The following is a 26,037-nucleotide window of genomic DNA, read 5'->3' on the forward strand; positions in this document are numbered from 1 at the left end:
GAATATCATGTCATAATTCAAAACAGGAAGAAAAGCTTTGAATGGTTGAGACTCAGTGTTTGAAGGCTTGTATAATGTTTCAATAGGCTGCAAAAATCTCTGCAAACATTTAACATTAGCATCCCAGGTGCTAATTTGCTATTTTTAGCATGAAGGTTGCTACCTTGTTAGTTGTTGTTCTTTCCTGGAGACTCAGATAGAGGATGCTGGGATGCCGACTGAAACAATTTGTCCGATGACAGGCAACGTACATACAGTGAGTCAGACTACAGTTCTCCCAGCATATTGTTTCATTTTCCAGGTTTGAACCTTGTAAATGGTGATCTGAAAACTGATACATATATGTTTTGGAAAAAGTTCAGATCACAATTTATGAAGTTTCAGACGGCAGCCATCCGCTCCCATCGCTATGTCCCATCCCATTGCCTGTAAGTTATCAGCAAAGTGGGACAGACGTGGCTGCATGAGAATAAAATGTGTAACCACATTCAGCACAGACATGTGAACGCTAACCTGCGAGGAGACCAGGCTGCTGGTGCTAGCACTACTAACGTTAGCTACACTGTGTGGCAGCTGCTGACACTGTGATCCTGCTCGGTCTGAAAAGACAATGCTTTTGAAAGGGCTCTTGGTGCGCACAATATTTTTTTGGACAATGTTTTGGGTGTTTTCTTACTTTAAGACTAATTAACTACTCTATATTAAAATGTCCATTTAATCTACAGGGAAATTGGTCACCAAGAACATCCCTGATGAAAACATTATACAAGTCTTCAAAACTTAGTTTCAATCTTGCAAAAACTTTTACTATTAGATTTCAAGTTTTCAAACATCAAGTTCCAACCTTTTTCTGTTTCGAATTTTGACACGATATTCATCCCATACATTTCAAAGAGGTCTGTTTGAACAGCCTGAAGAAACTGAGGAGCTAGAAATGATTGGGTGAAAGAAAAATGATGGGAAACAATACAACACTACAGTAAAACACACACACACACACACACACACACACACACGAACAGAAGCGTGCATACACAAACTCATAAAGCAGCAGAAAAGCCAATGAATGCGTCAACACACTGAAGGGGGGATACTGAAGGAAAAATCCCGTGTGGCAGGTCAGGAGTATAGCAGAGACAACATAACACTCTCAGCACAATCCCGACCTTACAGCTGCGGTTTGGAGACTTGCAAATTGATTTGAACAACAAAAGGAAACACTGCATAAAGCGTGACACAAATGGAGAGAAGGAAGTACCATGACAAATCAAAAAAAGAAGAAAAAAAAACTCAACACTGAGCAGATACAGCTTGGTCTGGAAAAAATAAACATCCACAGACAAACTTACAGACAAAATCATTTTAAAAACCCTGTTTATATATATTTATATATATACTATATATATTTCAATACAATTATTCAGCTCCCCGATATACGGTATACTGTATATACACACCATTGGGATATCTTAAATAGAAATAAATCCTAAATTGCAGAGATAAATGAGACTATTCTCTGTAGTTTAGAACGGTTTAGAGACTGAGAGGACTGACTGACGAGATCTATAGTGTTGCTACTGGAGGCCTCAGAGCAGTTAATAAGATGGGGACACTGGATGGAAAAACAAATAGAAATGGATTGGACTTGAGGGAGGTGGGATGGTGGCGGAGGAGATCAGCTGAAAACTGGGAGTTTACTGGGTCCAGGTCCCTGAAAACCAGACTGTACCGAGGGTAAAGGGGATGGGGTTTGGACCAGCCGGTCGGACGTTCTGTCACTTGGAATAGAGGGAGGATGTGAATCCGCTGGTGTCTGGGTATTCTGGTCTGAAAGAGACAGAGAGAATTATTAAGGATTATTTATTGGCATGCTTCCCTAAAATCAAATCAGATTTATAACCTGACCTATAGTGGCTCAATCTCAGAACCCATCAGTTATCTGACGATTTAGCCTCTAGGGGCAACTGCCAATGTTTTAGCACTTCCGGTGTAGCCAGCAGCCAAGACCTCCTTTTACATGCACCGGTCAATGGACTCGTGCATGCATGTTTTCTTATTTTTCTCTCATATTTGTTCTTGCACAACCAAAAAGGCCGAAAACAAGCAAATCTTACGTACAAGATACATACATTTGATCTTAAAGTGGATGCATGTGCCTGGATATTTTCAATTAGCATATGGAAATGTCATAATAAATCCATATAAGGGCCATCTTTTCCAGTGAAATACAGTCTTACTATAGACTGTTAAGCTTGGCATTTTAACCGTGTTTAAGGTAGCAACTAGCTAACGGTATCTGCTGCCAGAGTCATGCAGAGAGAGCACTACTTTAGGCCCAGAGATAAACTACACACTGTAATTACATGTTTGCATGTTCGCATATGCACAGGGTTAATTTCTGAGGAAGTGCACAACCGTTGCTCCAGATAGATGCTGGATATCCAGGCAGCCATGATGGGCAGCGATGCATAAGGGGTGCGGATGCAAATGCGTAGTTAAAAGGAAGCATGTCTCTGACCTTAATGTTAAATAGCAATAATACGTGCAGTGATGCTTCTGTTGTCTGTAACGTCTGCACCAGAGGGCAACTATTGTCCACACAGACAGACAGTCAAACTAAAACCAAGGTTCTATACAGTGAAATGTCACACACAACATTTAAGTTGCTCTCACCTGATGAGCAGCAGCATTCACGGTCCAACACAACCTCAGTCCTCTAGAGCCACCATCCCTTTCACTGGGTCCTTCACTCTCATCTGATGCACACAAGACAAACCAACCGTCAACAAAAACAACAACATTAGAGCGTGCATGTCCTCAGGACTCTGACATTATGATTGAATTACTTAATTTTACTAATGCGTTTACTGACTGAGGGGTAAAACACTTTTTAGAAGAAATCAGATCTTGAGGAATCTGTCTGCCTCAGTCCTCCTCAGGCTTTTTGTTTACCTCATCTAGCTCCTTGCGTGTCTCCTCCTCCATGCGACGGATGTCTTCCATGTTCAAGTCAATCCACTTGTCGATCCAGCAGAACAGCTGACGGTGGAAGTTAGTGAACAAGCGCTTCTCTTGCTGTGACACAACAAAGGAGGATAAAGAGAAAGTCATTCTGATATTTAAAGAAAGGAAGCTCAAGTTTTAAAGGGACAGTTCACCCTAAAAATATATTTTTTCCCTATTGGCTGAAGTGCTACTTATCCATCTGGATTTTTTTTTTTTTGGTGTAAATTGCCAAGATTTGGAGATATTGGCTGTTGAGATGTCTCAAATATAATGGAACTCGATGGCTCACAGCACCAAAAAAATACAATAGCAATCATGAGCTGGTTACTTAGGATAATCCACAGACCATGGTGTGAGCAGTTTCATGAAGGAACATTCTTTCTAGTAGAAAGAAAGTAGTTCTGCCAAATTACACTGCAGAAAAAAGTAGTTCCAACATGAAACTGCTCACAACAAGGTTTGTGGACTACCTTGAGTTATTTTTTTGATGCTTTGAGTGACATTTAATCTCATTAAATTAGACACCTCTCTTCTAAATTCAGCAACAGGTGAACTGCCCCTTTAAGTGCAAAAGATAAAATCAGTTGTTACAGTTTAATTCCATCCTACTTTACCCTGTCCATCCACTAGGGGCTGGTGCAGCCCACAGCATTATTCTAAGTGGTACTTTTCCACTATTATCTCAAGCTAGCAAAATGTGAGACACTGTTTGTACTGTATGCATGCAAAGGATATGAGACACTGTGGCACAGTAGTCCAGGAGGGGAAGCAACACATTTTAACATTTTCTGCAAAGCCAACATTACTTTAAACTGTTTGTTGCCATCAGTCCCTCCCTAGTAGTTGGCCTTGGCATTATAAAGGAACAAACTGGGACACACTACCAGTCTGAACTGTAAACAAACCTTTTGAATGAAGTTCTCCACTTTATTTTGCAGGCCCCACCACTTGAATTTGACAGTGACCAGTTTGTAGGCACACATGTGTGGGCAGTCTTTCCTGTTAGCAAGGTCCTTCTGCAAGTGAACAAATATACAGACAGGAAATTTTGAATTGTAAACAAGGTTGGTGGTGTATAAAAAAATGAATACAGGCTCAATATTTTCTATTCATATTTGTTTTTTAAACAGTTACATTCGGGGTTGTAGCCACAACTTTATAAATACTGAAGTTTTGAGTCTCTCCCAACACCTTCTGACCTACTAAACTAATTATTTGGCTTTTTCATACTTTTAGACAGCATAAAGCTACTACTAGGTTTTTTTTTAACTAGTTATGAAACAGTTGTCTCAATTTAATACTGATGCCCCTGTATGACCTACAAAAGCAAACAAGACCATCAAAGAGAAAATTTACTATGTCTATATAATTATTCTTAATTCACCAGGTTGGATCCTCTTTGAGCAGCTGGTCTAAAGGAAGCAAGAGGAGATTTTTCTGTTTATCATGGTGGTTATTATGGCATCGTTTTTGTCCACAGGGACCTCCAAAATCAACAAATTTCCTTGTAGTGGTTTTAAATGGTGGAGGTTGGGGTTTGAGTCCTGTGCAAGGTAAGTATTTTTTTTTTCTGGCTTTTAGCTGAGAATTTTGGATATGGTTCCTTAGTGAGGGTCCAAAGGGATGATATGCTATTATTTGCATTCTGTAGAGGATGAAAAATGCCAGTATTGAAAATCCTGGAGCCATACAGTCTAAATGTGAACATTCAGTGACCATCTTCAAATCGTTGGTGGAAAAACTTTCATTTTTGAACCAATTCTGAACGCCTTTTTACCGGCGACCATAGTCATGTTCTAAACATCCTTTCGATGAAGAAAAGCCAGGTTATCAAAACACGTGAATTCCCAGAAAACCTCCATGTCCACAAAAGTAGCTGTGGCTTGGTTGCATTATGATAACATGTTTGTCCTGCACCAGGTATTTGAAACACCCACTTAACATCATAGTTGCTAAGCAACAAGTGCAAGAGATGTTTTTTTTCACATCAATAATTAACAGTAATGTGGTAGGAGGTGTTTTTATCATGTATTTCATTGGCTTTGAATGCGTATTAACCAACCAAGACATCTACAACAACAAGACTCTGTACCTTCCAGTCTGGTCCTAGAGGGCCTCGGCCTGTCTTCACTGACTTGTACTTGCAGGGATCCTCCTCTGGCTTGTAGTCCTGGTGAGAGACAAGTAAAAAACAGAGTGAACAACATGGATGAGGTGACAAAGAAGACAGGGATGAAAATGGATCTTAAACTACACATCTTCACCTTCGGCTCCACTTGGCTTCTATCCGCAATATCAATATAGACAACATCCACCTTCTTCCAGGTTTCTGCATCCAAACCGTGTACCTGAAACAGAACCACAGAGCACAGCTGGGTACTGGCACGAGTCTCCGCAGGCAGCCCACATACAAGAGAGGCGAGAACACAAGACTTAGGATAAACATGTTTTTGAAAGCCCAAATAATACAAGGGAAAATTTAGAAATTATACATGGGTGAGATAACTCTCTGGAGCTCTCTTTGATCATATTCATTTATATATGGGAACACTGTCCCAGAGTAATTATGGCAGTCAAATTAACAGACTGAAGCATTGGGAAATGGTGGCACTGCACAGCTATGGGCAGAGGATAATAATGGATAATAAACTAAAAAACACCCATACAAGGTGTGAAATACATTTGAAATCAAGCATTAATGGTGTAAAATGAGCACCTCTTTGCCACATGCAGTGTTTAAAGTCATCCCAAAGACAATAAAAAAAAGCTCATTAAGAATTCCTCATGCTGCTCAAACACATACATACACATCCTCAGATCATTACAGTCTTTACTAATTACATTTTCAAGGTGTCCCATGTCAGGTTTGTGCCATGTCTCAATCTTGATCAGGAAGTTATCTTTCATATACTCGTTCTGCAGGGAAAAGAGAAGAGGAAACAGTAAGGCTGCGTCCAGAATTGCAAACTAACATGCTATTTAGTGCGTTAAAACAGCACATGAGATGTCCACACCTTAGTATGAAATCATTTGTATGTGGGATGCATGATTTTTCATAGGAAATACTACAATATGCAGGCAATAGACAGTACACTGGCATATATATCCCACAGTGCAATGCAGTACTGATGACAACAGCAACAACATAACAGACAAATGCAGATGGTGATTAAGGTAGCTCTGTCCGCTGCAGTTTAATTGTGAGTAAGGTTTCATTTTGCCAGGTGTAGCAGGTGCTGGTGACTTTTTATGTGCTGACAAGTGTGTCCGAAAACAATCATACTACTGTAAATTTACACAAAAGTATGTTGAACGATTGTAGTGGAGATGATATGATTTCAGACACAGAATACATCTTCACAATTATGTGTAAGTAGTGTTGGGTATTGTTTGAATTTTAATGATTCTGCTTAGCAGTTTTGGTTCTTAATGACTGTTGATTGTCCTCCTGTGTTCTTCACACCAGAGTTGGGTGAAATGCTAATTACCATGCACAAATGTTACCTGTGGAAACACTGAGCTAAGCTAATGTTATCTAGATAACTAACGACTGTGGTTTCATATCTGGTGTCATGAATATTTTGGTGTTTACTGAGACTAATTTACTGTAACGAACGAGGAGGATCCCATCATTTTAATTTAGCATTTGCAAAATTGAGGTGATTGTTACAAGACTCACAATTTGAATGATTTACCTGCTAACCAAGCAACAGCTGAGTAGGTTAACTGACAATAATGCTAGACTGATGACATATTAAGACAGATGCATTAGGAAACAGAGACACATGCATGTTTACACCCATTCACTACTCCCTACTCACTACCTCTGGATTTATATATAGAGGACTTTATAAAGAGCACACTATATAGTGAAGACAAAACACTGTTGGACACTCTCTGCACCATTCATTACATCACTGCTGTTGTTTCTCTTTCAGTGCAATTCATGGTAGTATATAGTGCTTAGTTTTTCAAAATGCACTGTGGGATACTAGCCCACTATAGGGTTTAATAATTCTCACGGTACATTCCTTTGGAATCCTAATTTTGGAATCGATTCATATTTGGAATCGGTTCTCGTTGCAAGTGAAAAATACATAAATAATACAACTATCAGCTCTCAAACACACACAGCAACACAAACACACAGAATAACGGTGTCTGACTCTCCCTGCTGCTGCTGGTGCTGCTGCTGCTTTAAAAGATCAAATTTCTCTCTCAACTTTCAGGTTAATTTGCTCCCTCTGTGGGCATCCATCTTTGCTTTGTGTCATGACATTTGTAGGTGCAAAAGAAATAAAAAATACTTACAGTGATAACTGCAGCGCCAGATGAAAGAAAGCACAGGAGCAAACAGAGAGAAAGAAAGAAATACGATTAGTTAAGGAACATAGGGGTAATGTAATAGCATCTACAGTATTAGACAATGTACAGAGGTCAAGAGTGTGTTCAGGTTGTGTCGCTGACTGTCCCGTGTGTTAGTGTGACAGATGGCTGTCAGGCAGTTGGTAGTGTGGTGTGTGTGTGTGTGTGTGTGTGTGTGTGAGTGAGTGTGTGTGTGTGAGTGAGTGAGTGATCTCAGCCTGAAAAGCTCGAGTGATTGCATGTCTCTTCTGACTGGACATACGGTTAATTATTCAACGACTCCTTCAAGGTGACGGAGACTCAGAGACAGACATAGAGACAGAGCGAGAGACAGGTACCCAGAGAACGACATTCTCTCTGACAGATCAGCATCTATGTGACCTCCAAGCAATTCGAGCCAATTGTATTCACACTTTTGTAGGATTAAAGAGCAGAAGATCATTTTTAGCATCATCGTTTCCTCCAGTTAGCCAAAAGCTCCTTTACAATCAATTACATTGATAACAGTTATGGATGTCCTGAATTGAGTCCTGCTTTATGTTTATTTAAGGGACAGATCTCATATAACAGGCATTTCAAAATCTATTTTCAGTTATTATAGAGGAGAAAGTTTGCAGCCTCCAGAACTATTTCGAGGCAGATTTTAAGCACTGCCAAATGTCCTGTTTTTATTTTATTGTGGACTGAATAGTTAACCTCTGTGTGTTCTACTTATTTTTATTAATTTATCTGATCTTATTTTCTACACCATGTCTTGTAAAAGTGTTGGCTAATCTAACCCTGGAATAATAGAATGGTTTTCTTGCTATTGATTAAATTTACCAATTTTCAACCAGCTTTGTATTATTACAATGAAGGTAACATATCACTTTCCCAGCTCTGGTGCTGTTGTTCAAACTACAGATTGTACTTCTGAATTTTTTTGTGTGCACCTCCATGAACGAATAGCGATCAAAAGAGGTGTGGCTCCTGATCGCTGTCAAAAATCAGCTGTCTAGAACAGGGGCCTGCAACCTTTATGATCAAGAGCCATTTTTGGCCCAAAAAGGGGGAAAAAAAATCTGTCCAGAGCTGCAGCTATTAAATTCTCTCTTTTCCCTGAAGACTTTTTTTTGCCACACTGAGCCATAGACAGTCTTTGATGCATATTTTAGTTGACGAAATATTAATACTTTTTTGAAATTTGGTGTACAACATACTGCAATACATTTTTGTATCAACTCAAACTTATACATTTTACATTTTTACTTTTTTCTGCTGACCTTTAGTTGAGATAATCCACTATTCTTCTTTAGATAAATTTATAGTAAAAGTTAGAGAAACTCAGTTAACTGTGAACCTGATTTGTTACTATTTTGTTGCCTTAAAATTAAATGGTTTATGGTATAACAGGCCCAGTGCATTCTGGTTGTTTTAGTTTTTTTTTTTTTTTTTTAACATTTGAGCAAAAGCGACCACAGCATGAAAATAATGAAAAATATTTAAGCAGTTGTATGTCACTTTTTTGATAATTGCTTTTCCACAGAGCTTTGACAGATGATGCTGTTGTATTTTTGTGTGCTAGTACGAGGTTTCTGTGTGTGTTACCTGTGCGACAGTATGGGTATGCGTTCCAGGCTTTCTCGTGGATGTTGAGAGCTGAAGCTGGAGCCAACATTCTGACGAAAGACGGCACTTTACTGAGGACAGAGGAGCAAAGAGACAAGTTTAATATGTTTAATGGTATTCTGATTATTTTCTTTTTACTTATTTAACTGAATTTCAGTATGGAGAGATGAGGTACACAGGTACACTGACTACACATAGTCAGTAGAAATAAAATCAGATTTTGTTCTAATTTTCTAAATTTCTTCAGAATCATACCGCAGATTCAGACAAAAACACAAAGTTCCACCCACATTCTTGTAATAACCTCACCACATCAAACCATTACTTGATGCCAGTTCCCTCTAATCTTAATATAAACTTCTTAAAGCTTCACAACTAAAATGAGTACTAAAATTTTTGTCTTAGTACTTTACAGAACCATTTATACTCCTTATTTGGCCAGGCAGTCACTTTTGTTTCTCTCCATGATTCTGGTGGGATTCAAAGTTTTACAGGAACATGTTCATCAGGTTTTGGCATCAATGTCAGGAGCTGGCAGCAGCATCATTTATATACTGTTAAGAGAAGAGTTGACACTTCGGGATATGGGCATATTTGCTTTCTTGCTCAATACTGTGCTCAACTGATGAACTGCAGATGCATCAAGAACACCATCCCTTCATATCCTCTGATAAGAGTAATGTAGCACAAGAGAGTGATTGTGAATGCAGTGCAGCAGAGGAAAAGGTGAGCAGTGAAACTGTTGATCTGACAGTAAATATACAGTGTAGTTACAGTCTGTCAGCAAATAAAGGCTGCAGCTTCTCAAGGCCAAAGCAGCTGTGTGTGTGTGTGTGTGTGTGTGTATTACTAGCATGCAATAGAAAACACAGCTTAAGTGCAGGCTCACAGAGCCACTAGCATGGCTTAGTCTTGTTTAAACTTTGGACAGAGGCAGGTTTCTCCCTGCTTCCAGTCTTTAAGCTGAGCTAAGCTAAGCTAGCTGCTGGTGGTAGCTTCATATTTGCTGTAAACATGAGAGTGGCATGGTACGTAAGCAAATAAGCTCATTTTCTAAAATGCTGAACTACTCCTTAAAAAGTTGTTTTCAGCTTACTCGGCTGCACGGGGTGAATCAGGAAGACGAGTTTGAAGTGATGAGATAACAGAGTGAAGCAGAGAAGTAAATGAATGGATGGGAGCCTGGCGATGTGGCCTCGGGGGAGATATGCATGAAAAAGTCTTCCTGAGTGAATGGACAACTGCTTACCTCTGCAAATGGTAAATTTTGTGTGTGTATTGTCCCTTCTCTCCTTCTTTCTCGTAGGGCTCGTTTTTAAGCACCTCCACTCCTTCTCCTCCACCCGTCTCATTCTTACTGGCTTCAGCCACAGAGTACAGCTGGCCCACCTGGTACTGGAAAACAGAGGAGACACAAACAGGTTGGACTAAGGTGGAAAGTGTGTCTAAAGGGAGAAATAAGGAGCAACCTTTATGTCAAAGTCACCATGTAGATTCTTTTGTTTGCATGTGTATTTCATCTGTTCATCTATTTCGGTCTTAAGTGGTGGATTAACTTTTTCATCTGATCCTTCTCCTGATCACTACCTTCTCCTGTCCTCTGGGTTCTTGTAATCTCACCCCTACACTCATATTTGTCTTCTTCTTGTCCCGTCAGCTTTTGTTGTTGCACCCCGTTTGTTTCCTCTTTCACAAACTGTACATTGTTTCATCCCTCTCTTCGTCTCTTTCCCCTGCTGTTGTGATCCTGAGTGTGCATGTGAGTGTTTAAACACAGGACAATGGCTCCTTTCATTTCTTAATCACCTCTAATCCACCATATAACCTCTGCACAAAGCTGCACCACAGCGCAGACACACTTACAACAACATCACGAAGACTGAACAAGTCCGTGTAGACAGAATTATTAGATTAGAGAAATTACAGTTCTTATTTCTATTCTATTATTCATGTAAAACAATATTCTGTGAAATCAAATTGTGAGAATATTAGAGGTTACATGTTTACACACATAACAAAGCAACACCATGTCCTGTGGGCAACCTGTACGCTTCATTTTTTACAAAGAAAGCCCACAATCAAGAACCAGAATGGTTTTGACATTAAAAAGTTTGTATTATTGAAAGTCTTGAAGTTTTACTTATTCATATATATATATATGTTATATATATACATATATATATACATATATATAAAAATCTAACTATTTATCTGTGCTGGTGTTTTCAAGCACAAAAGTACAAATGATGATTGGAACATTTTAAAAACATTACAAGTCGTGTGGATTTAATGATTTATGGACACTTAAAGCTGCTGTCTGTGATGAAATTTTGACTTTGCTTTTTCCTTTATCTTGTACAATGGATTGACAGAGTGTTGATGCAATGAAACAGAAAAGTGTTTTGTCTCTGATAAAAAAAACAACAAAAAAAACCCCTTAACATTAATGTTTTGGATCTCTGAAATGTTTCCTATTTCTGTTTTTTCTATGTCTGTTCTCTTTTCATATCAACAACTTTGCTCCAATCGGGTCCAGTAATGCAACTGAGCCTACTGGGGATTCTTCACCTGAAAATCACATTAACTACATGTAAATAGTAATATTACATTTGTCATTCAGCCAGTTGAAAATGTAGCTGCAGTTTTTTACTTTTTTACAGTCAGAGGTGGGTAATCTGATGATTTTAGATCAAGATTGTGATCTAAGGCTTCTACAATCTATTATTTAGGCAAGTCATAAAGATTGCAGTATTTAATGTCCTGTCACTCCTGTTTCCAAACATCACAGAACTCACTGACTAGTGGATCCAAACACAAACCAATACAGACCCACAGGTGGGTCACAGGGGAATTTATTTGGACAATAAAATAAATTTTTGTACATTTAAGATTTATATCTGCACCAATCTTTTTGTAAGGCATTTAAAATGTGTATGCATTGTGTAATGTGTATGTTACTGATGAGAAGAAAAAACTAGAATGTGTTAATTCTGCCTATGTGCCCTTGTTTTATCTCATATATGAAGCAGGCTAAAATGTCCTTTATGACTTTCCTGATGAGAGGAAATAAAAAGGATGAGATGGCCTCTTAACTCAGTGCAAAGTATTTAATGTGTATGTTTTCAATAACATGTGCAAATAATGATTATTTCCACTGCAGATTAATCTGTAGATTATTCTCTTGATTAACTGATTGAAGTTATTTGTTCTATAAAACGGTGGAAATCGTGACAAATATTGATTAGTGTTTCCCAGAGTCCAAGATAATGTCCTCAAATGTCTTGTTTTGTCCGCAAATCCAAAGATATTCAGTTTACTGTCAAAGCAGAGTAAAGAAACCAGAAAATATTCGCATTTGAGGAGCTGAGATGAGAAAACAGGGACATTTATTCTTAGACTCCATGAAAGTCTCAAAAAGATTAACTTATCTTCAGTAGTTGGTAATTAATGATTAATAGTTAATAGATTAGACAACTAATCGATTAATCAACTTCAAATTAATACCAGATTTTAATCAGCATTTGAATACAAATGGTGCAAACTGAGAAATTCATAGGCTATTATAAACCTGGCTATAGCCTGCAGGGCATTTCAAAATTAAGAAAAAATATTATAACATTTTACTCAATAAAGTTGTGAAAATTATATATATAATATTTTTTGGGCAGATTTCCCACCCGTTAGCAATATAATTTTTTTTTTTTTTTTTTTTATTTAACTGTTAACTAGATTTTAGATTTTCCTCCATGGGGAACCTTAAGTTCCTCCGTTATCAATTAATGTGACTGTCTGGAGGAAACGTTTGAGCACAGATTTCACTGACCAGTAAGAGCCTTTAGGCCAGAACTGATTGGACTTTAGAAGTAATTCCAGATAATTCATATATCATTATGGAAACAACTATGAAATTAACAGGGAGAGTAAATTGAGGCCAAATCCTAGATATATTTGCAACAGGACCACATGATTAAACCTTGATCAGTACTCATAGATCCTTTATTTAATGGCAACCACACACTGTTTTCTGTGCAAAAATGTTAGTCAGTCATCTTAACAACATTTGGATGTTGGGAGGGAGACTAAAAAAATATCATCAGTGAACAGAAAAGTGACTACACAGAGACTGCTCCTTTTATCCATGACCTTTTGACCTTTTGTGTGCATTTTAAAGGTCACTCCTCCACAGCAGCAGCTGTGAGAGACACTGAGACAAAGACAACCCGTGCCAAGCAGATCTAAAGAGACCGTTCACTCAAATCATCTGCAGACGCCACAGCTGCCAACTAAATAAATGGGATGCAGCAACAGCAAAGCCTCCTGGGTAACAGTGTTGGACAAATATAATTCAACCTTACTTTGTAGGGTGAGGCGGGTTATACCAGAACTTCTCTCTCTCACAACAATACAACACTGACAACCCTTTAGGTTCTCCAGAGAAGAAGTTAACAGACATGCAACTCGGTTCATTAAATTCTCCAGATGTTTCAACAGCTGGCACAGTCTCATTCAATTTATACTCTTCAAAACAAAACATCAGTTTCAAAGAGATTAACAAATAGTTGCCGTGGTGAAGAAAGGTCTTTTTGAAACAATCAAACTGTGGGCAAAATGGGAAAAGGATGGAAATAAAATCAAATTGATGATGAAGTGAAAACCTTCATAGCTGCACATATTTGGAGGCAAATAAGTTAAGACTGCTGCTTCAGAGAGTCAGGATGTAGAGAGAGAAAGACAGAGGAGATGAAGCTCTGGAGGGATGTGATTCACTGACATGTAGTTTCAGAGACAGGGGACATTACTCAACTGTATTCAGGCTCTGTGGATCATATTTTAGTCAAATCCGTCACTTTTAGTATTTTTCCAGCGTCTGATCGTGACACAGCATTGCTGACTGCTTCAGAGGAAACCTGCCTCATTATGCAGAGATACAAACACACACAGCTCATGAGAAGCAACATGTTGTGGATCTAAAGCCTCCATAAGCCAGAGAAGACACTCTGAAAAGAAATCAGTGGGATGTGTTGCTCTGTCATCCACTGGCTTATGGCTTTGAGTTGAAATGAAAATGAAAATATACATATAAGTATAAGCACATATTTGAGCAATCAAAAGATATTTTTAAATCTAAGCTTTGGTTTCTGTCCTACACTGTTGCTTGGTCGTGTCTGAATGGGGTTCCATCCATCTGATGACAAGGGGGAGTCTGGGGGCAGTTGTAACATTTACAAGACTATTTACATACCAGTCATCTTTTGATATATTTGATATATTGTCACTAATAAGGACAGTGGGTGCAGTTGTCACAGTGGTTAGAGGCAACTGTAACACTGAAAAGTAAGTCATATGTCACATTTATCCTCAGATAAAATCACAGCTCAAAGTAATCACATTACTGCTATAGTAGAAAGTTTTTTTTTGTATAGGGTGCAATTTCTTTAAATGTCAGACATCAAATGCGTTCAAAGCAAAAGTTTATTCTTGTTTTTTGCAGAAAACTTGACAACTATTCCAGTGGTGTTTTAACTATCTTGATTTAAAAGTAAGTTTATATTTAAATTTAGTGAAATATGTTCATTTCCTAACAGAAAAGTGTATCAGCACAGAGAAACAAGGTGCATTCATAGGAGCATGTGTTAAGGTGGCAATTGCAACACAGTGTAAGCATTGTTACCTGTCTTGCAGCCATGATATGCATGATAGTATAGTCTGTTCATGTCCATCTTTAACCAGTAACACATGCAGAGTAAGTGTCATCACACTAGCTTGTTTCTGATTGGTGAAATGGAGTGTTACAATTGACCCAGTCTCCCCTATTCTATAATGTGGAATGAGTGAATGAATCAATCCTCCACTGACTGGAGCCACAACAACTCAAGACATCCAACGCATGTGAGCAGATGAAGCAAATTTATTTCTTGTCTCTCAAACTTGTTGAATACTAAATACATCATTCAAAATGTTAATAAAAACAACATTTTGCTCCATATTATTCTTCTGTAGAGTTTCTTGGCTGTTGGCATCCATAAGTACTGCTATTACCGCCATCCACTGCACTGCCCCTTGTCCAGTCTATTCTGGCATTGCCATCATGGACATATATACATTAACGCCACAATGACCACTTCAGCCCGTTGCAGCAAGAACTCAACGTCACCACCATATTGCACCGGGCAAGACTAACCTGCAAACGAATACAAAAAAATGGGAGAGCTGCTGTTTTTCTGGATAAAAAGCACTTTAACATTTACATATCTCAACTTGTTTCAATCAGTCATGTTATATTCAAGGACATATGATCTACATGGAAAAGGGAAAAAAAAGCATTATAGTGCTTTTTTATCCAGAACGCAGCTCCCCCATCTACTTGTCTTTGTTCACAGCCCAGTCTTGCCCTGTCCAACATGGCGGCAATATAGACGTATAATCCAAAAGCCAATACAGCATCTATATATAAATGTCTGTGATTGCCATGGCATGTGTGAAAAAGCGCAATATGAAAATGTTTCTAATTGTAGCTACATGTGTGAATAGTGAAAATCACTGGTTGCGCCTGAAAGGTTCTCCCAGTAATTTATTGGGAACTTTGTGTGAATGAGGCTTTGGAGTAACTGATTATCTGTTTGACTTTCTTTAGTAATGCCCGTCACAGCAGAGACACTAATGGTTAAACAGATGATGGATTGTAAGGTTTTTAAAAGAGGCTACAAGTATGAGGAATATGTTGCAATGTTTTCCCGTATACATCTGACAAATACATGAGTATATACAGAATAAATAAAGAGGATGTGTTATTCTAATCTCGTTTGCTAACCGGCCGTCATGTCTTTGAGCCCTCACTGCTGCTTCAAACTCTTTATACTGTGTAAGAGCAGATTAAGTGCTTGTTGGCTACAGTTGTCAACAAATATTTATTTATGAGTCACATGTGTCAACCAAAACTAGATTACTCTCATGTCAGGGCGCATAATGCATAAATATGAGGCTGTCGGTTGATGGAGGGCAGGGTGAGGGGGACTACAGACAGAGGGAGACATGGAAGTAGTTTCAGGTGACTCATTTACAATGCAGGCCTGAATACAGGAGCAAACTGCAATGGAAATGAGGCTAGCAGGGGACAGAGGGACAGAGAGAGGGACACAGAGAAAAGAGGATGAGGATAGTGAAAGACGGCGCTGCTGACGGCGTTGATTCAACGGTCTGATCAGAACCATTTTGGAACGTCAGAGCTCTGACATATCAAGATAACAACAGTTTTATTTTGAGTTTTTTCTCACAAGGTGATCACTGCAGCATATTTTTCCATGCACAGAATGGATATGTGACAAAAAAAATCACAAAAATCAACTCAAATATATACTTGTATGAAAATCCAAGGGTTACCCAAAAAAGAGCTGCTTATAATGATGGCGGGCACTTGTGCTTCACTTTTCCAAGTACAGTGAACCAAAGAATCAGATAACAAAAGCTGAGCCCTGAGCCATTTTAGCACACACACACACACACACACACACACACACACACACACACACACACACACACACACACACACACACACACACACAGAAATATACTGGAATGAAACTTACCTCTTCCACAGAGATAGGAAGAATCACTCGACTGGAAGAGAAGAAAAGAGGAGGGAAGTTACTGAAATTGGAAAGCAACAATCAAACCAAAACTTCTAACCCTACTCCATCTGAACTGTTGTGTTAGTTTGTGCATTGAAGCTATAAAGGCTTGATTTTATAAAGTTAAAGGCTGCTGACACTGGTGGTCTTAAAGCAGGGGTAGGCAAGTTCCATAATAACCTTTAAAGGTGCGATATGCACAATTCAGCCTCACTAGATTTCAGCAAACAGCAAGAAAATGAAGTCACGTTCCCTGTGTAACGTTGTTATCCAAGCTTCTCTGTTTATCCAGGATGTTCGTGCATGAGTCCCTCTCTGTCTTCCCCACATCTATTTCAGCATGGCAGCCTGGTGAGTAACTTCTTCACACCTAAAGAGTATGCTAAAACATGTTTCAACATTGTAATTGATCCATATTTGATCAACAGTGCCTAGTTTGACAGTTTGATCTCAGTTTTGGGAGCATCTGTCGGAAACCAGATCCAAAATGGCAGCCACCCGGTTACAATGTATCTCATATTACAGCGTACTAAAACTTTTCTGAAAACCTTTTAGGTGACAAAATGGGTAATGCAATAACAGAATCTTGATCCATATTTGATCAGCACTGCCTAGTTTGATCTTAGTTTAGGGAGTCTCTGTTGTAAACATGAGCCAAAATGGCATCAGCCTTGGAACAATATATCTTGCATTAAACAGTACACTACAAATATTTCTGACAACATTTTAAGCAAGAAATTATTAATGTAGTAACATAAGCCACGTTGAAAAATGGAACTTGTGAACTCTGAATTATGACACGGAGCATCGTCAACTCGAAAACAGCATCTCATAACCATGGCAAACACAACCCCATTTAAACACACCAATAATCTTGAGCCATCTTTGATCAACACTGCCTAGTTTCACAGTTTTTTCAAGATTATTTTGCCTTTATTTTCCATAATTACAGCTGAAGATATGACAGGAAAGGGGGGTAGAGAGAGAGAGGGGCTGACACGCAGCAAATGGGCCGTAGGCAGGATGCAACATAACTGCCTAGTTTGACAGTTTAATCCGAGTTTTGAGAGTCTCCGTTGGAAACCATAGCTGAACAGCACACAGTTTGATCTGAGTTTTATGAGCAGTGTGTGTGCAGATGGCACTTTCTTTCACAACTTTATTGAGTAAACAAAGCATGCATTTGTCTTGGTCTGAGACGCTGGTGGTCTACTGCAACCTGTAGAGAAAGTAAATGTCGTATAAACTCATTGATTGTTGAGTCTCATTCCCAAAGCTTCTGTAATTTGACAATCCAGTATGTTTCTCCAGCATTGGTTACTGCACCGTTAACATATTGAAAAACAGGTTCATGCATTAACTCATTAAATGGGACATCAAGAGCCTTTTAGAAAAGTTTGCCTTTAGATTGACGCCTATTTTAATCATCTCAAACTCAAAATATCTTTTCTCCCCTGTGAAAAATCATGTTATGTGTTTGTTGCATGGCTGTAAAAATCTACAGGCATTATTGTATGACATTCATCATTCTTTAATGTTACAATAATTAACTTAGTCTGTTAACTGGATTAGCAAAGAGAAATCCTGTGAGTGACGCTGACAACATGAACCGACATCTTAAACCCGTCAACTCAGTACAGATCAGGACACCACGAATTATCTGACAAACACGTGTCTTTCCCATGATGCTGTCTCAGAGGACAGTTTAGCTGAGCTGGAGGACGCCAACGGGGATTTGTAGTGGGGAACTACGTATATGAGCATTACGAGCAGTACATGACAAACAAATAGTTATGGTCCTGACTTCCCTCATCTCTAATCAGTATCCCAGAAGGAATTGCACCTCTTACAAAACAAAGGGTTGACGGCCCTCAGTGTTTTTGCTGTTCTGTGGCATGACACGTCATCTTTTATTAACAGTAATTACAGAATAATATAATCTGACATGGATTCCAAACTGAACAAAAACCAGACTATATTAAGTATGAAATTCACATATTTCACTTTGACACTGTGACACTGTGAGTCATCAGGAGAGAATAAATGATCTATTCTTTGCTGTTCTGAGGAGAAGATGACAGTATGCTTCACTGGAGCAGAAAAACAGCTAGATCAAATGCAAAACTGAGATGTGAAACCTGAGTGGTTCTTCTAAAAAGGTTTATAACAGTTTTCACCAGAAGATACACTTTAAATGAGGAGAACACGCTGATTTTTAATAGGCTATCATTTTCATTATTTTATAGAATCAAGACAAAGACAAAGACATTACATCAAAACATGTTTGCAGCTGCTGCCTTTAGTGAAGATGTATTACAAGATAACTCTAGCATGAGCAAGCTGTGCACTGTCTGTGTGCTGCTCTGTCCTTGCAGTTAAGTTCCACATTTTTGTTCAAGAAAATCAGAAAATCGTTTTTTGATATTTGTGAATTGATGCACAATCTGCATAGTCATGCATCTAAGAACAGATTTTCCCCCTACCTCTTCATTATTCTTATTGATTATCCATCTATTTGGATGTTTCGTAGACATGAAACTGAACCCTGCGCTCATTATATTCTAAATTTTCCTGAAATTTTTCATATTTTATAGTTTTTATAGTTTTATAGTGAACACCAGCACCCTCTAGTGGAAGAAACTAAACACACATGTGACCAACAGGAGTTGTACTAGGCCTAAAATGGTGTTAAGTATGCTGGTTTTGAAAAAGCATATAGACAAAGTCTATTTCTCCTGGCTAAATAAAGCTTAACAAGAGATTATTCATATACAAAAAGCATTTTGTGTCGCATGTGTTCCGACTGTTTTGTCCTTTGCCACATTTTGTTTGTGTCAAACATTTTCCACCACTATGTTTACAAAAGAGCGCTGGGAAATGGAGCCGGCTGACGAATGGCCACACAAGTCGCACACCACCAACAAAGTGATGACATCCATGCCAGCTCTCTTTCAGAATGAGCCAAGAACAAATTTGCTTTTGTGCACAGCGACTGGATGGCAGCCGGCCCAGTGAAACTAAAATAACATACTGCATACAGCATGTTGGACAATGCAAACAATGCAAATACAGGACAGATAAGTGAAAAGTGACTCAGTAATCCATTACCAGTGCAGTTATCAATATAATGCATAGGGAAACAACTCCTACTGATGTTTGATTCTCTTTAAAGGACCAGTGTGTAGGATTTAGTGGCATCTAGCGGTGAACACCTCATCTCACCCTCCCATTTCAAGTGTGTAGGAGGATCTACGGTGGCTGCAAAACTTGTGGAAAAGAGCCTGTGTTTGGTTTGTCCATTCTGGGCTGCAGTAGAAACTAAGGCAGCGACTAGCAGTTATTTTCATGATCAACTAATGTATTGATCATTTTCTCAATTAATAAATTAGTTGTTTGGCCCATAAACTTTCAGGAAATTGTGAACAATTTTGATCATTCTTTTCCAAAGCTGGTGACACTCTCAAATTTCTTGTTTTGTCCGCAACCCAAAGAGGAGTAAAGAAACCAGAAAATATTCACGTTTAAGAAGCTGAAGTCAGAAAATGTTGGCTTAAAAAAATTAATAGTTGGCAACTAATCAATTAATCGACTATTCATAGAAGTTCTTGTAGAAACATGGCATACCAACATGGCAATCTCCATGAGAGAGGACACACTCCCTCTGTAGATATAAGCAGCTCTTTTTAAGGTAGCAATAAGACAACAATTATTATTTTCAGGTGATTATACACTGATAGAAATGCTGAATATTGTACTGCATTTCTGACACATTATGCCAAAATATCCTTGTACACTGGACCTTTAAATTACATGTATGTAAAGACTTTTTGTTGCACTATTTAATAGCCATTATCTGCAGTATTTCACTAAGAAATCTATTAGACATGTTTACCATTATGATCTAATGATCACTGTTTAAAAGGGGTTAATGCGTTGATCCAGTCAGCACTAATATTCCCACTGATACTTGCCTGAGACTCCTGTGAGTGCAGTAATCTAATATGTAATCTAATGTAATGTAATAAACCCTGCCTTGCAGCTTGGTATGAATTACAAGCAGTGAGGAAAATAAAAATAATAAAATTATACACTTCAGCTTGGTAAAATGTAGAATCTAATCACAATTTGACAAATCTAGTTTATGGAAAAAGAACCATTTACAAGATAATGATGTCAGAGAGGACTCTAAATCAGTTAAAAGGACGCAATGGTGCAAATTTATGGGTGCTTTAGAAATTATGTGGTTTTATTGTTTGGTGATGCAGCCTCACTACATTCTACAGATCAGCCAACACACACACACACACACACAGTATTAACATGTAAAGAAAGGCTCATTTTATACTATTTGTGCTCTTTTTTTATGATACAGATGGGAGCAGCAGCCGGCACAGCCCCTTCCTTTCTCTGACACTTGTGCACGTGTACAGTACGCAGCTTTGTTGATTGTTTTGTAACTGTGCGATGTATGCCTAAATTCAGATAATCCTGCATCCCCCTCGCCCGCACTGAATGTAATCTGGGTCTGAGTCCCAGCCAGACAGTGGATAGATGGGAGAGCAGATGCTACAAGGAAGACAGAGAAAGACAGCAAAAAATTATCTGTGACATCAAATGACAAAATTAAAACAAGACTGAACTTACATTATCGTCTAATTTTCTTTACAATGAAGTGTTCCAATTATTTATGTCAGTCAGACAGATAAAATATTTATTTCACACCTTTTTTTATAATGTTTAAATCTTCTAACAGGAGCCTCTTGTGTAGCTTAATATGAGATAAATATAAAAGTAGGGATGTAACAATTCCAAAAACTCAATAATACCATGACAAAAAGTCCACAAAACAATATTTATCATGCTTTCATAAAATGTCCTTTATTAAATGGGGGTGTAAGAAAATAGTGATTACTTGAGAATCACAATATTATGTTTTGTGATGCTGTATCGCTTCTAAAAAACGCTGTATTGAGATATTATGATACATGAAAAGATTCATGATGGTGATTTATTTTGTGTTGTGCTGTTATATATCAGTAATGCTACTGATTGCATACAAAAGTAAACTTTTTACTCATTTTACGCATATGACCGTTTTCCTAAAATTAGATTAGAAAATATTAATATATCACCATGCTTATGGTATTGTACTATATTGAATCATAACCGCTGTATCATGTTATGTATCGTATCACCAGATTATTGCCAGTACACATCCCTGCATTAGAGTGAAGTAACTTTCTGAACTTACCAGACTGTTCTAGCTGTTCTATTAATTGTGATGATGTTATATTGTTGAAAACATTGCACTTAGTCACTGATCCACACGATGTATCTTGTGTTTTCCTGGAAGTTATAGCAAATCGCAACTAGCTAGCAATAGCAGGAAACACAACGTTACCTTGAATAAATTCCAATACAATGCATTTGAGCATTGTTGGAAACATTTGGGATAATGTAAGTACACAACTCAACAAAATACATGACATATGTCCTGTGTTTTCATACATACATACGTTACATTTGATTTATCCAACGTATCCCATATTTTCCTGGAAGTTATAGCAACAGCAAACATACTGTTACCTTGAATACACTATGGATTTCTCTGCATTACACAATTGTTTGGGACATTTGGATAACGCATGTATACAGCTAAACAAAACATATAACATATATCTGGCATTTGAAGAAGTTTAAATGCAGAAATGCTACATATTTGAGCTTTAACTCACTTTACATTGAAGTGTTGCATTTTTTTATGTCTGTCAGATAGATAAAACATTTATTTTTCACCTCTTTTATAATGCTCAAATCTCCCAAAATGAGCTTTTTGTGTAGCTTAATATGACGTAAATGTTAAAAAAGAGCAAAATTTAATACTTGGTGGAATCTGGGCTTTAGTTAAACAAAGATTAAAGTCACCTTAATGCTCTGTGTGTCTCTATGTCTCTGTCTGCAAGTCTCCTTGGTCTAAAGGTCTCCACAGGAAGATCAGGTGTCTCTCTGTTGCTTCAGAAAACAAACACCTCTCTCCTTCCTCTCTTGCATTGCACATCCTTTCTGTCTCCTCATTTTATCCCCTTTTTTTAGTCTATCCCTCTCTGTCATTGCTTCTATTCCAGTCTCCTCACCACACAGTGCATTTTAAGTGGCTCTTGTGCTGCTGTACACCTGCCAAAGCTGGTGGAAGTGGAGAAAAAGTGGACCAGGAGTGATTTAGGTCAGTGGTTCAGGTGAGCAGTACAGGGTCTGTACTACAGCAGGACATGGATCAATTCACCGCCTCTTGACCCCCCATGATGGTATCTTGGTGTATGTGTGTGTGTGTGTGTGTATGCATGTCCAAGCCTCTTGGTGTGTCCGTGTGTTGACAGTGTGTATAAGTGCATTCAGCATTTAATCGTGACCGATTTAATTAATTTCCAGGCAGACTGCTGAGACCCAGACTCTCCCTAATCACTTCAGATCTTTAGCCATGCCATCACTCTCATCCTGGGCTTTTTGTGGCCGACCATTAATTGATTAAATGCATGTGGCAGAGAAATCAAGACAATAACGAATGTTGATAAATGTGTGCCTGTTTAAGCCACACTCATGATCAATATAGATTCTTTCAAGATCATATATCGTTATTTTTAGGCTGAAACTGCAAATAGCTGAAATTTGTGCTAAATTATAGCAGTGTAACCCTGACCTTGCCATTGAGTTGCAATAAAAACAAAGAAAATCATTAAAATCAAACATAATTGTTGAAAAATAGGAAGAAAAGGGTTGCATAATATGGTAAAAAAAATATATATATATCATATTGCAATTATTTTGACAGATATTGTGATATGATTAGTGGGATTTTTGCATCACAATTTTCATTTCACTGAGTAAAAACTATTAAATCATGATGACGTGACATTTGTTGAGTTACCAAACATGTTTTCTTACATCAGAAAAACACCTGCAGCAACACAATACTTATTATAATACTTAATTTATCACACAACCTTTTATCATAAAATTGCAGCTGAGATATTGGATACTGCACTTACTATTTTGATAATATTTCTATTAATTGTGCAGCCCTACTGCAAGTCTAATTTTAGGACTAAGCTGAACTGAGGTTTTGAATGAGCACTTAGTTTTTTCTCTACTTTCAATACTAAAATGAATGGCTATTGTATCATTTTGAACTACAACTAACAATTTTTTTCATTATCAATCAATCTGTTGATTATTTTCTTGATTAATCGATTAGTTGTTTGGTCTATAAGATGTTAGAAAATGGTAAAAATGTTTGCCCAAAGCCCAGGACGACGTCCTCAAACGTCTTGTTGTGTCCAGAACCCTGAGATATTCAGTTTACTGTCAAAGAGTAGTAAAGAAACCAGAAAATATTTGTATCTGAGAAGCTGTAATCAAAAGACTCAAGACTCAAAACAAGTAATTGAGCATCAAAATAATTAGTGATTAACTTAATAGTTGATAACTAGTTGCTTAATTGTTGTGGCTCTGACCCTAACTCTGACCAGTATAGATCTTTCAAGAGCAGATAGTGTTGATTTTAGGCTTTAGGAGGGCAGGGCAAAATGTCTTATAAATATCTTAATATTTTTAGCCTATGCCATGACATATGATATACAGTATATATAAATATACACATTTTCTGTAACATAACATGCTGTAGATCCTCAAACAATATTGATCTTATAGAATGTAATGCATTGATGTAGATTAAACTAGGCTAGTTCTAAACTGAAGCTGCCAATATCTGTGCCAAATTACGATAATGTAGCTCTGACCTTGCCATAAAATTGCAATAAAAGAATGGAAACAGGGAGAAGACAAGACATACTTTAATTATTTCATAGAAGAGATCCGAAACTCCACTGTAACACTAACTAACACAGCGGTGGAAACCAGACTGATGACTTTTTTACAGGTGGGTCAGGAGCTCCTTCAGGCAAAAGGAGTCTGGTGCGCACTGACACCAGTTAAGCACATGAAACCAACCATGACTAATATTTGATTTTTTTTTAATATATATATAATTTGAAGGCCAATACCATCCCAATCCATGTGCAACTCATCCATCGGCTTTATTCTAGCCACCAGCTGACTGTGGGTAGGCCTCAGACACTTGTCCTTACAGCACACTGAGGCCTGCAGAGGCAATGTGTTGAAGCAACGTGTTAAAAACCCTCAAATCTTCCCGTTCTGCACGCACGATGCCACTTCACATGCCATCCCGTCCCTTCGGCCCCAGCTGTCACATCCTCACAAATGTCTGACTGACTGGTGCGTCAAAACCTCGCCATTTGCCTTTTCTGTTTTTTGACCAAAGCCTTGCATTTGCAACCACCTCCCCTACAGCTACACCTGCCCGCTCCCACCACCCCTTCTCCCACCCTTGAGCATCTCTCCTCTCCACCGCTCCTGTCTCCATTCCTCCAGAGGTAAATGCAGGAATGCTCCCATCAGGCGTTTCACCTTCACCGCGCATCAATAACATGGCCACAGCGGCTTTAACAGGGATGGACGCTGCTGGCGCTGCGCGGCCATCTCTCCATCAGCACCACCACCACCACCTCTCCTGTCGAGCATCCGTCATTTTTATCATCAAAGCAAAGGACATTTTATTATCCGCCGCCGATTTCAACTTGAAGGCTTGTGATGCAGAAATGTGAAGGGCACAGCCATGCCTGCGCCGGCTGCTGATGCAACTACAGCTTTATTATGAATCTATCTGTCGGTTTATTTGGTGGATGCGTTAGAGGTGATGGAGTGTTGGAGGCTATGCCTGAAAAATGATGACGGACATGGAGTCAAGCAGATACGGGATGTCGACATCACCCTGGCCGCACTCTTGTAATTCCACTCCCGGGCGAGTGGCCACAATGTCAGCGCTGCAAAACCAGACGGATAAACGCGCACACATCACACACACACATACACACACTCACACGCAGCTACTTACAATTCCTTTATAAGCATTTTTGGCGGTGCAGTATATATCCCAGAGGGGAGCAGCTCAATACAGGTCCAGAAACAGGGTCGATCCCTCCCTCCGATAGTCTCTTCTTCTTTCTCCGCTCGTTTCTCTCCCACCTCTCCCCCTCTATGTCATTCTACCTCCACAGTCGCTTATTTTCTTCAAATTCACTTCCTGATCGGGGCCGCGGCGCGGCGTTGCTGTTGCGCGCAGATACAGTGTGAGGCCTGTGCAGAGAGTACACACTGAAAGGGATGGTTCACCCTGCAGGGGGTGGTCTGTGGTGGTGGGTCCATGCAGTCCAGAAGCCCAGACATAATCACCGACATATATATATATATATATATATATATATATATATATATTTATATTAAACTTTAAACATTTTTTAACATTGAAAATGGGAATGATTAGAGAGCTGTCCAATCCTGCTGATTTTGGAAC

The 26,037-nt window shown here is 38.5% G+C and overlaps 1 protein-coding gene across 1 annotated transcript; it reads right to left on the reverse strand.

The window, feature by feature from the left end:
- Positions 1-779: 779 nt before the first annotated feature.
- pitpnab (phosphatidylinositol transfer protein, alpha b) lies at positions 780-25,797 on the reverse strand. Its single transcript, XM_084730300.1, has 12 exons — positions 25,579-25,797; positions 16,566-16,596; positions 10,229-10,374; positions 8,959-9,050; positions 7,318-7,325; positions 5,848-5,922; positions 5,271-5,354; positions 5,099-5,176; positions 3,912-4,022; positions 2,953-3,075; positions 2,674-2,756; positions 780-1,827 (listed from the first exon to the last, which is right to left on the reverse strand). Exons 1-11 carry the CDS (start codon positions 25,593-25,595, stop codon positions 2,709-2,711), a joined length of 813 nt encoding a protein of 270 aa, XP_084586426.1. The 5' UTR covers positions 25,596-25,797; the 3' UTR covers positions 780-1,827; positions 2,674-2,708.
- Between the last annotated feature and the right edge of the window lie 240 nt (positions 25,798-26,037).

Source organism: Lutjanus erythropterus, chromosome 11 (genome assembly GCF_056507025.1).
Source record: "Lutjanus erythropterus isolate fLutEry1 chromosome 11, fLutEry1.hap2, whole genome shotgun sequence".
Lineage (NCBI taxonomy): Eukaryota > Metazoa > Chordata > Actinopteri > Lutjaniformes > Lutjanidae > Lutjanus > Lutjanus erythropterus.